Source organism: Alnus glutinosa, chromosome 13 (genome assembly GCF_958979055.1).
Source record: "Alnus glutinosa chromosome 13, dhAlnGlut1.1, whole genome shotgun sequence".
NCBI lineage: Eukaryota > Viridiplantae > Streptophyta > Magnoliopsida > Fagales > Betulaceae > Alnus > Alnus glutinosa.
This window is the reverse complement of record NC_084898.1, coordinates 4,714,367-4,727,500: the sequence shown is the minus strand read 5'-3', so window position 1 is coordinate 4,727,500 and position 13,134 is coordinate 4,714,367. Positions and strand designations below refer to the sequence as shown.

The following is a 13,134-nucleotide window of genomic DNA, read 5'->3' as shown; positions in this document are numbered from 1 at the left end:
CATAGCATTAACCGAGTACGTGGCATCTATTCACATGATTCAATTCGCACATTTATTTTACATTTTGACTTACGTGCTCTAAAAAATAAAAATTAATATAATTTTTTTACGGCAAGTAAGCGAAATTGTAATATTGTAGTATTATACTTAACAATATTTGATGAAGCGGTGGCTGATATTAGAGAGAGTTGCTTGTGAAGCACGGCTTTAGCTAGAGCTAATAATAGCGTGATGAGTGCCAAAAATATGCAAATTATGGGCAAAGTTTTGTCGACTATAGGCGTGGATGGTTACTCCTCGTGCATCAACGCATGGACTCAAAGCCGCGCGCGCGCGCGCATGAATAGACTAGCTAGTTTGCAACCACAAGTCATCTCCACGTGCCACGAGTCTTTGAGTGAAAACAACAATTTTTCCTCTTTTTCGAGAATTAGAAGAAATGTGCTTTAAAGATATTAAGAGAAAAACTTTGTCAATGGTAATATCCTTTGATTAAAATCTGTTATTTATTTATTTACATTCATTTATCACGTCGGTTGACGGTTCTCTTCATTTTATGGTCAGGATTTAAAATTTGTGTATTTAACGGTGTGCATTATTTCATTTGAAACGGAGAGAAATTTATTCCGTGTGCTTTTAGCTTCTTATGTTTGCCACTTAACAAAAAAGAAAAAGAAAATTCACTTAAAACAAGTCGAGTCGGGTCAATCAGTGTAAATTATTAGGTCAAATTTTATCCATCAGAGCATTAGCAATTATAGCATTAGCAATAGCTTTCTTAAATATTATTTCTTTTTCTAAATGTAAGAAAAACTTTGAAAAAAAGAGTCTTGCAATAGACTATCTTAATATAAAAGACTTAAAATTAATTAATCCAACAACTTTAGTTCTACAATGAGGACGTCTCTGCTACATCTTACATGAGTAATGTTACTCTTACAATTCTTTTAAAACTTATAAATATCATATATGTTTCAAAGACAGATAGAAAGTCCCGAACATTTAAACCTGTTGCTACAGATTTAAGAATACTTGGCCGGCTAGCAAGGCTGGCCAAGGCAATGACACATCGAGTTGACACGTAAAAAAAAATTAAAAATTAAAAAATTAAACACCCTTCAATCTTATCCGAATCGTGTTAATAAATTATAAAAGAGTTTTTTTTTTTTTTTTTAAAATGACCCAAAAGAGATTAAACTAATCCCACAACTATTATGGATGGTAGCTGAATAGAGGAGGATACGAATCCTCCCCAAAAAAAGCAGAGGAATCAGTGTCTAAATAAAAAACACTGATTTTTCTTTGGTACAGAATAATGGCCGTACTGTGAATAATCTTCTAAATTCTGGGCAAAGTACCAACCACAAAAAAGGGAAGAAGCTAGAATCACTTGCAGTCATCCAAAAGGGTTAATACAATGTCTAGGAACCGACACGTGTGCCGCCAGCCAGTTGCTTTTCACCGACACGACCCGGTCTATACCTGTCTCTATGCTCCACTGTGATATTATAAACCACAGAAAGAAAACGAGGAAATTTTTAAACGTTCTGATTCACAAGAGAGAATTGGAGAGAGAGATATTCTTCTAATCCGTCTAGGAAAGAATCGGACCCTCGCTCTGGGTCTGTCTTTAGCCGTCAAATTCTTGATCGGCAATCAGTTTTCAGGTTTTTATTGATATTTTCCTGTTATTTTGTAGTTGTATATGCAGAATATATAATCAAAGCTCTCTCTTTTGTGTGTATTTTAGAGGGAAATAGGAGTTGTTATCTTGATGGGTTTTCGCTGTATATATTGTTGAAATTCTCTCTGCCTTTTCTGGGTTTTGAGTTTTAATAGCTATTTTAGTAGGCTGTCTTGTTAATTTAGGATTTGGGTTTGATGGGTTGTGCTTAGCTTTGCTTGAAGGGAATGTTTGTGGCGGTTCTTTGACTAGAAAGTTGGAATTTTTGTTGTGGGAAGGCTGCTTTGTTCTTTACTCTTTTTCTTCTCACAAAAGATGGGTATCTTCAGCTGATTTAGAAGTAGTTGTGGTAGTTATGATGTGTGAATTGGTTGCCTGTGGAGGAAGGTTGAACTTTTATTACTGAATCCGAGTTGGGTATATTGGTTTTATAGGTGTCTAGGTGGTCAGGCTTGATTCATATTCTGTTCAATTCACCAAGAGGTTAAAAGGGCCTGTGTCATAAGAAGAGTTTCTGAAAATACTGTTTAGGTTGAGCTATTGTCACTCTGTAAGAATGGTGGAATCAATTGCCACTACATCTCTTCTTGCGCATCGACCATTGTGTCGAGGGGCTTTTATCAAGGATGTCTCGTCTAAACGGAGATCTCCAGATATCTGGCGGTTCCCGGTTATAGAATTTCATGGTAGAAGGCTTGTTGCTTCGCCTGCTTTGGCGAGAGTGAGAGCTGATCGGTTGGCGATGTCTCCAATTAAGGCTCTAGCGATGGAGCTGACGAAAGAGGCGTATTCATACAGAGAAGAGAGAATTCCTCAGGATTGGAATTTTGATATTGACACTGACTCTGATAGAAAACCTGGTTTGTGGCCTCCGGAAAATAAAGCCGACAACTCTTCATTACACAATCCCCTGCTTAGACAAGAAAGGATGGGTTGTGGTTGGTTAGGTGCCATATTTGAATGGGAAGGAGTTCTAATTGAAGATAATCCTGATCTTGAGAGGCAAGCCTGGCTGGCTCTTTCTCAAGAAGAAGGAAAATCTCCTCCCCCGGCTTTCATTCTTAGAAGAATAGAAGGGATGAAGAATGAGCAGGCCATATCTGAGGTTCTGTGCTGGTCAAGAGACCCAGCACAGTTGAGAAGAATGGGTTCTAGGAAAGAAGAAATTTACCAAGCTTTACAAGGTGGGATTTATAGACTACGAGCTGGGTCGAAAGAGTTTGTGAATATCTTGATGCATTACAAGATACCTATGGCATTGGTTTCTACGCGTCCTAGAAAAACTCTCGAGACTGCAATCGGAAAAATTGGTATTGAAGGGTACTTTAATGTAATTGTAGCGGCAGAGGATGTTCACAGGGGGAAGCCTGATCCAGAGATGTTTGTCTATGCAGCACAGCTTCTGCAATTTATTCCTGAGCGGTGCATCGTCTTTGGGAACTCAAATCAGACGGTGGAGGCTGCCCATGATGCACGAATGAAGTGTGTCGCTGTTGCTAGCAAGCATCCTGTCTATGAGCTTGCGGCTGCAGATTTGGTGGTGAGGCACCTAGATGAGCTTTCAGTGGTTGATTTAAAGAATCTTGCTGATATTGAATCTGATGAATTTGGGACTGGGGAGCCAGAGTTGGAACTGGAGGAGGAAGTTGACTACCCATCTTCATCAACCTTGACAGCAGTTGACGATAGTTTCTGGTGACACAACAAAATGTACAGTTCACCGTTCTTCATCTGATTCTTCTTGATAATACTCCTATATTGGCCATGCTGTGTATAAGTATAACTGGCAAAAAAAAAAAAAGCAAAAAAGGAAAAGATAAATATAAAAGTTGGTCTGCATTGGACTACCTTAATGTTATCATGTATGTATTCTCTGTACAATATATGTCTGGAACTTCCAACATTTATCTGGTGCTACTTGGCCATCAATATTTTCAGTGATTGAACTGTCTTAATGGGAAAATTGAATCCTGAATACTTATTTGGGTATGGGATAGATTGGAAGATGATAAGATGATGTGTGTATTATTAAAGCAAGTACCGATGAGATTTCTTGTTACTGCTAAATTAGTCTCTACCTGCATATTTCCTATGTCAAGGGCTAAATTAGGCTTCCAGGTTGGCTGCCCATTTTCTCCTAGAAAGCAAGAATTCCATTTCTTTTCAGAACAAAATTATGTTGGCAGTTGATAACTAGCCTATCTTTGAAGTAACTTAAGATATTGGTTGGATAATGATATTGGTTGTATTTATGTTCATGTTTTGATTGGAATCGGATCCTTTCTATTTGTGAAATGGTGAGAAACTATTTCATGGTTCAGATTAGATTTATTGTATCTAATGGTGTACATAGTTTTATGTCATTCGAAAAATTTTAATGACAGGATAACATATACAGACACATTATTTACAATATTTAAATGACGTGATAATATATATATACTATTAAGCCTGTAAAATTTAATCTTGACCTTAAACGATCCGTGTTTTCCGATACTTCATTATGTTTGACTTGTTAGGTGCATGTTTGCCTAGTGTCGAGTTGAATAGAGATCAAAGAACTATTTCATTCTATACAAATAAGTGTATACAATCAAGTGAATATGTAAAACTCTATAAACTTTTTCCACTAGCTTTATTAATTTCTTCGGATAACAAATGATCTATTGGTGGATATAGAAAGATCCAAATCCAAAAAAATGTTATTGAGGGATTTTAAAAAGAATGGATGAAATCTAGCATTGTTCTTCAACTCAAATGGATCCGCAAGGTTTCCACCGTTGTCTAAAGTCCATGAATCAGTAGCATATTTATACATATGTTATCTCCATTGCTTCCCTATGGGCTTTGTGCCTTTACTGTTCTTTTCTTCCTGCTATGGACCGATCTCTTACTAAATAGGCCCAACTCTAGGTTTTGTTCCTAGTAAAAAGTGTAGGAACAAGGTTCAAATCTACCGGTCTGTTAGGACACCTCAACTGCATACATCACTGCACTTCCACTTGACACTTATCATAATGATAAACGGCTCGTCTCGCCGTGACATTTTCTTGAATTCTCAAAATTTCTGTCGCTCCATCTCCACATGGATAGAGAACGCATAGCTGTCTTGGCTGTGGTACCATCTTGAGATGGGCTTACTACATAGATGAAGAAAAAAAAAAAACAAAAAAAAAAAAGTTTGCCTTCATTTTCTCTAATTCACTCTATTAATCTTATTTGAAATACATGTAATAATTATATGTCTTTTGTAAAATGCATATAAAAATTACGTGCATTTGAACAAATGGTTATTTAATAAGAATGCAACTTATGTCCGGTCAGGGCAAAAAATATGGGTATTATGCTCACCAATAAGAAGTTGACACATCACTTTAGAACAAAAAATATAAGTGTTGGCAAAACACTAGATCATATCCCTTCCTCTCATTCTTTTAGCATGAAAAGAAAAAAAAAATAACAGGACAAAAAAATCTACTAGCCATCGCCGACCCGAGACGCCGCCGCCGTCGCCACTGCCACGGCTGGTTCCGACTCTCCTCCACCGCTGGTTCCGCCGCTCCTCCACCGTTGGTTCCACCTCTCCGCCACCGGTAATTACTTTATCATGTGTGACCTGAGCTATCGTCCAATGGTGGATCTTAATAGGGTCTTTCTGATTCCTATGGCTATGGATAACTTCAATAAAAAAAAAAAAAAAAAAAAAAAAAAAAAAAAAAAAAAAAGGCTTTAACTCGTGATCAAAAAGCTTCCTTATTAACAAGCCGGTGTCCTCATCGAGCTTCAGGGTCGACTTTCTATAAATATAAGAAGATTTGCAGAACCCATGCGAATTATGATCAAAAGGGTTGTATTATATTCCATTCCACAGCCTCGTAACGACATTTATCGATCAAAACGTAGAACTACCTTTCATAAGGACAATGAGTTTTAGTCCCATTCCGAAATCTTTCGCTCAAGTAGCTATGTAAGAGGAGTAATGTTAAAGAATATATTTTTATTTTCTCAATAAATTGATGTGGCTTTTAAATTTGGTCACTATTGGATCAGTTGAGGAATTATCATTTCCCGACCTGAGTGAACCCACAATTAGTGCATACCTAAACGGTCAGGTGGCCGGATACGACCCGTTTGGAAATTCGCCAAGGCCTGCACTTAATCGGATGGCCTATTTGGACACAGCATACGGTCGGTGGTCGGACCAACAAACTTAACAATGTAGACACTTAGTGGGGTAAAATCGAGTTAACATCTGATGAAATGACTCGAATCCCAAGAAATCTGAAATCGCTACACGCCTTATCTAACCACCACACGCCGTCTGTACCTGCTCACCGTTTTGGTTACTATTTAATATGTATCCGAGCACCGTTCATACCAAACCAAGGCAGTCAGAAACCCTAAAAATTCGGAATCACCATACTCTTCAACCACTCCAAGGACCCTATAAATTGCAGGTCACCAGGTATTAAAATGATTTTTTTTCACTTTTGCTCTCACCTACTATCGACCTGACTTAAGCATCAAAGGGAGGATCGCCGGCCAACTCCCTACATGTCCTTGCTATTTTACAGATTTTCAAGGCAGCATACCGAGAGGAGGAAACAACCCGACCTGCCGAAAGATGACAAATTTGTCACAGAAACCAATCCAAAACTAACATGTCACCATATCGAAAATTGTCTCAACAAAGATCAAATTTAAAAACCGCGTCAACTTTTAAAGAATAAAAAGATAACCATTAACATTACTTGCTGTAAGAGAGTCTCTATTGACTTGGTTATCACCATTAACATTACTCGCTATAAGAGAGTCTTTATTGACTTAGTGATAAAGGCCAAACGCGCCTTAAGCAAGCCTTACTGGGCTCGTTTATTTATTTTGTATCATCTTACAAAATTAACCAAAAAAAAAAAAAAAAAAAAAAAAAAAAAAAAAAAAAAGAGGAATGGATTATGATCAGCAACTGGCACACCATAAAGATCCATGAGAGTACTCCAAATGCAACATTGTCAGTCCGTTACAGTGACAAAAGCATGTATCAATTTTTATTTCACACCTTGGTAGCCCAAATGTAACACCCCCGATTCTATATTGAAAAAATGTGACATTTATGAATGTTAAGTATCGCATTACTTATTTATTACTTAAAATTGAGTTTTATAAGTGATTATATAGAAACTCTAAATTGATTAGTCTTTTTAAGATGAGAGCACATATGTGCGTGGCTAGAGCTTTTCGTGGGTCATTACAAATAGTATCATAACTAGCTAGTAACGCCATGTGGTATTGAAGCACTGTATGATGTGACTTTGACGAGGACATCAGGTGTCAAAGGGAAGAGAGAGAGTATAACACCCTGGTATCCTTCCAAATATCAAATTTTTCTCCATTACCAATCAAGAAAAAAGGCCCATTTACAAACAAGAGAACTGTTTTTGATGATTCCTTTCCAAAGCCAAGATGCTTGAGGAGGATAGACAGCTTGAAGAAACTTTCTGTTTTTCAAGTATTTATTATTGAGGGCCTTTAACCCACAAAAGATCATCCTCTTTTAACATTTGCGCTTGGAAGAGCAAACCCTTCCCCGGCCCGCGCATGTTCATGCGCCTAGAAGAGCAAATTCTTCCTAGTGCATGCCCATGCTCCAAGGAGAGCAAGCTCCTGGCGCATGCCCATGTGCCAGGATGAAACATGCTGCACCAGAAATAATTCATGGCGTAGTATGCTTCAATCTTGACGCAAAAAACATATGTCAAGATAATCTGGCATATGTGGCATATGTGGTATATGTTGTAGTGACACCTGAAGATTCATTCCCGTTCGAGCGCGAATTAATCATGTTTGAACGTGACACCTTGAATTCGAAATTTTTTAACTGATAACTTAGAAATTTTTATCCCCTTTTCTATCAAATGCCTACGGGGCTGGCTGTGTTCCATCTAATTTCACCAAAAATATATCTTTTCCTTATTATTTTATTTATTTATAACATGTCAAAATACCATGTATCTCATAAGCTTAAGCTTTTAAGATAAGTGGTGATTTAACACAAACTATTCATCCCATCACGCCCGAGGGCCTTTCTTAACCTTTTTCTTTTCTTTTCTTTTTTTTTTTTTTTTTTTTTTTTTTTTTTGCCAGAGTAAATTTGGTGTTCTTTCTGCATGCCCATTAAAAAAAAATAATAATAATAAAAGGAAAAAATAAAAATAAAAATAAAGAAGAAGAAGAAGAAGAAGAAGAAGGAGGAGAAAGGTGTACGTTCAGGCAAATGAGATGCGTTTTTTGGAATATTTTGATGGCATTGGAAATGCTAGCTTGCTCACTAACCATTTCAGATGTCACAAAGCACAAATGCACGTACGATATTGCTTTGTCTTAATTTGTCGTGGAAAAGCTAGCAATGTGACCAAGAAAACCTGAAGATGATTGTAATTAATTAATTTAGGCTGTAATTAATTCAAGTAATATGTCATTAATCATTAATTAGTACTATGACTCATTCCACTATAAGCATTCACTTATGCGTTACACGTGGCATGTTTATGATCCTTCGAGTATCAATACCTTTTCAAGTCACTCTATATGCTTCTTTTAATTACTTAATTTTAATTAGGAAAAAAAAAACCTAAGGATCAATATATATATATATATATATATACTTCGAAAACATTTGTTAGCCTTATGTAGCCTTAACGTGTGGGTTAATACTTTCGAATCATTAATTTTTTTTATTCATATCATAGAGTATTTGTTTATGTTAGAATATTAATTATATAATTAAATTAACTATTTTTTTTATGTGTTTAAGCTATATATATATATATATATATATATATATATCAGATAGAGCAAATTTTTTAAGTTTAAACATTATTTCTGTTATAACTTCTCATTTTAATTAAATATTTTATATTTTAGGTTTCTCTTATTAAATGAGATTTTGAGCACACAATTGAGGAGGAGTAATCTTAAAATATTAATTAAATAATTAAATCAATTATTTCCTATTAATATGATATTAGAACAAGGATCTTGAATTCGAACATTGTTTCCATAATTCACTTTCTATTTTAATTGAATATTCTACGTATTAGACCTCACTTAATAAGAAAAAAATTTGAGTCCGCACGTAAGAAGAGTATTAAAATATTTATTAAATTATTAAATTCACTATAACTTAGCTATTAACTTAACCTTTTTGAATAAGCGGTAATTCTAGTGGGTTCTTTTTTTTTTAGTCAAGATCCCATTGTTATAACCAAACAATTGGAAAAATGGACCTCGAAAGGAAATCAAGGGCCAAAATGGGGTGTGGATTTGGTAAGCTAGGTTGGATTGTAACACGTACAGTGACTCTTTGTAAATATAATAGCATGCATTTTCTCTTATTTGTTTCATTAGCAAAAGTTTTTCTAACATCATATATTTAAGAACTGAAATCAGATAATATTGGCTTTACCCAAAAATGAATATTAATTAGTTTAGTTTAATTCCCATGCATGACTTTTCATGCTATCCATCTCTTGTGGAGATTTTGTATTAATTTCTTACTTCCCCCTCCAACAAATTAAAACCAGAATTTTGTATCTCTATATTAATTACAAGTAACGCTTGGTGATAATGAGTTTATATGGTTCTAAAAAATTTATGACAAGATATATGTATTCTGGTTCCTCTCATATTAAGGTGTTTTGGTTAAAAATCCAATCAATTTTAACTACAATATGCCTATCTGATCACTTTTTTGTACATATATGTTCCAAATGCCTTTAACAAATAAGACCCACTAAAATGATTATGTTGACAAGACATTAACAAGAGTTCTAAAATATAAGAGACCTCCCCTTATATATATATCCCATAATGGCCCCAAAAAAAGAAGTAAAGCAAAGATAAAGTAGTCCGGCCTTAACAGTCAACTTTTTAATTTTTTTATGCAGCTGGAGGATGTTAAAATTATTATTATTATTATTTGAGGTTGTTGTGTCTCCCACCACACGAAGAAAGATTTCCTTCAAATTAAATTGGGGGAATTTTTTCAACCTAATTTATAAAAATTTAATATGTTTTTTTGCATGTGAAAAACATGTTTTTGGTACCTCAGTTTTAATTCGCATCTCAAATGGTACCTGGATTTTAGAAAAAAACTGAATTGATACCTCTGTTAGTTTTTCCGTCTAAGAACTAACGGTTTGTCACGTGTCAACCCTTGAGGGTAGACACTTGTCATAATGTAAAAAAAAATACAAAACAAAAAATAAAAAACTTTAAAACTTTAATAAAAATTTGAAAAATTAAAATAATAAAACCTAAAAAAAAAAAAAAAAAAAAAAAAAAGAGAAAGAGGAGTGGCTTAGCCACCCCCATGGCATGTCTTGGGGGTGGCCGAGGGCCAAAGAGCAAAAATCAAAAATGTATTAAGGGGTTTTGGCCGGCCACCCCCAAGGGTCAAAAGAGAAAAAAATAATAATAATAATAAAATAATAAAATATATATATAGGTTTGGTCACCCCCAAACCGACCATCAGTCACCCCTTTTTTTCAAAAAAAAAAATTAATTTTTATTATTTTTCATTATTTTTATTAATTTTTAAAGTTTTTTTCTAGTTTTTTTTTTTGCATTATGACACGTGTCTACTCTCAGGAGTTGACACGTGGCATACCGTTAGTTTTTTTACGGAAAAACTAACGAAGGTACCAAGTTTGTCTTTTCCCAAAACACAGGTACCATCTACGATGCGAATTAAAACTGAGTACCAAAAAATAAAGTTTCCAAACCACAAGTATCAAAAAGGTATTTAACCCTTAAAAAAAAAAAAAAGCATGTGCTTCTTCTCACGTGCAAAGTGACACATGAAATTTTTATAGACTGGCTTAGAGGAAGGAAAACTCTGTCCGTATTAGAAACAAACTTGTTTGTAACTAATTCTTACAAACCAGTCTAGTAAAGTTAATTACATGTGTTCTTAAAACATGTGAGAAACACATTAATAAGAAAGCACGTGGTTCTCACATGATTTAGGGACACATGTCACTTTATTATACTAGCTAGTTTGTAAGAATTAGCTACAAACAAGTTTGTAATTAATTTCTATCCTTACAGTATAGATTTTAAGTTCAAATCTTAACTCTACAGTTTAGCCCACATTTTAGCTTTTCGGATAACTAGTGATTTAATTATTTAACATTTTATTTCTTTAGTATGCTAGAATATTATTTAAATTATCAAATTTACTGTAAGCTTTTTAGATATATACATAATGATTTAACATGCACTTTCTTTCTTTCTTTTTCTATTATCACATTCCAACCTTTGGATTATATGAGAAGCAAATTTATTTTATAACTTACATTGACAATGTGTTTATTGTACCAATTAGAGTTCTTTCATTATAGAAATTAAAGAAGGCTTCGTCTAATTTTTACAAGAGATTGGCCGGCCATTAAATTTTCTTCTCTTTTTACGTCTTCTTTTTTTCTTTTTTTCTTTTTTTTTTCCCTTTCATTATAAATTGATCACAATGGCCATTCAAGTCTAAACAAAAGTTCTGGTCATTAAAGTAACAATGGAGTTTGATAGGGTTCCTTTCTCGTACTTGTTCTTTCTTGTGTCCTCGTTGCTAGCTTTCCAAGCAAAATCGATGTCATCCTTCACTAATATTCATCATAACTGGTATTCTTCCACCACTGAATCCCTCAAGTTTACAAATCCTGCCTCTTTAAAAGGTCATCAATCCTCACCACCACATATATTTTATGATCATGCTTTCCAAGTTCTTAGTACTCTTCACTCTCAATATCAGCTTGAGGTCTCAAAGAAGCCACCAAGGTTTTCCCTTGCTTCTAATGAAAAGACTTTCACACTTTACACCACCCACACCCCTAAGTTCCTCTCCGTTAATCCTTCCGCCGGAGTTTGGCCTGAAAGCGGGAGCTTCAAAGATAATGATATGACTGGGAAAGTTGCCATTGGAGATGCGTTCTTCAATAAGGGTTTAGCAACTAATACACGCAATATTAAGATCAGCATGAACTATGCTATGGACAGCAAGGGACATCATACAACACGTGCTAGATTTGCCATTTACAGAGTCTCTTGGGCTGAAGGAAGATGCTTATCTTATGTCCTTGCAGCTATTTTCCAAAACATTGTTGATGGTGTTGATGTGATTTTGTTATTTTTTACCTCTTGCACATGTGTAGAGCCATCAGAAATGGTACTTCTTTTAGCAGAAGCTTCATTTGCTGCCATGGAGAAAGGCGTGAGCGTGAGGGTTTCAACTCCAGCAGGATATGAAGGCCGCCAAGGTTATGAAACCTTCTGCAATGGATTTCGTGGGTTAACACCATTATTTGATGGACCTCTTACAGGGTGTGTAACTAGGTGTAGTTGAAAGCTCCTTTTGGCACTATATATATATTAATCCACATGCAGTTGATATCTCTGTATATATATGCTCTCAAATAAAGTTTAGGGTTAAGTCATATGTGTCAGGGGCTACATATGTTCATTGTAAAATGTAAGTATATATATATAATCTTAAATAGACTATGTGTAACATATATACTTCCTGTTCTTAGGGAGATTATTATATTGAGAAGTTTTCTAGTAAGAAATATTATATATTGGGACAGTACTACTCAACCCAAAAGCTTAAACTTATGAGTTTAGACCTAATTATGTTATATTAATAACCCACATTTGTGACATCTTTTCAACATGTAATTTAGTATTTCTGCACCCATACTTATAAACTTCACAATCTCTCCTTAGTATGAGTTCATCATCATAAGGTGGAAGCTAGCTTTAGCCTGGCCTTAGAACTCCAAAATCCCATGGAAAAGCCTCTCTCTCGAGTTGTTGTTCGCAAGCCAAAATGGCTAGATTAGGGTTTCTCGGGGTATTATAGGTGTTTCTCCATGTTTTTTCCTAAGTTTGGACGTATTATAACTGTATGCACATTGTGACCGTTCAGACGGTTATCTCATGACGACTTTTCTAAAAATTTGTTACCTACTACAATATCATTCAGACATTCTGACGTGGCACCGTTGGGACGATCCATGGATTATTCGGACGGTGCACGTAAATCTTAAAACTCCAAGTGCTTTGAAAACTATAAAATTTTATGTGCTCTTAATTTACCAGTTTTAACTCTTTAAAGCTCCTTTGGGTGTTTTAGTAAAATAACAATCTCATTTTTTTGCTTTTATATATATAGACAGAAAATAATACTAAAAGTCCATCTTGTGTCCTTTAAAAAAATATATCTTTTAAAATCACTATTTGATTTGTGAGATAGATCCAAAAAATTTATATGTGTGTCGTTTTTGTTGGTACAGTTTCCGGTATGGTGTGAATCTGCACGTTCCTTTGATGTTCTTCACGCTTCTCAATAACTCTGCAAAACAACAAAACCTAGGGACCCTTCCGGGGGTCCCGC

General features: G+C 35.0%; 1 protein-coding gene across 1 annotated transcript; it reads left to right on the top strand.

Moving 5' to 3' along the window:
• The first annotated feature begins 1,523 nt into the window (after positions 1-1,523).
• On the top strand, positions 1,524-4,020 carry LOC133854331 (5-amino-6-(5-phospho-D-ribitylamino)uracil phosphatase, chloroplastic). Its single transcript, XM_062290477.1, has one exon. It carries the CDS (start codon positions 2,241-2,243, stop codon positions 3,381-3,383), a length of 1,143 nt encoding a protein of 380 aa, XP_062146461.1. The 5' UTR covers positions 1,524-2,240; the 3' UTR covers positions 3,384-4,020.
• Positions 4,021-13,134: the final 9,114 nt, after the last annotated feature.

Bases quoted from the DNA above. Each gene is read 5' to 3' on its own strand.
- LOC133854331 (XM_062290477.1), top strand. From the start codon at position 2,241: ATGGTGGAATCAATTGCCACTACATCTCTTCTTGCGCATCGACCATTG.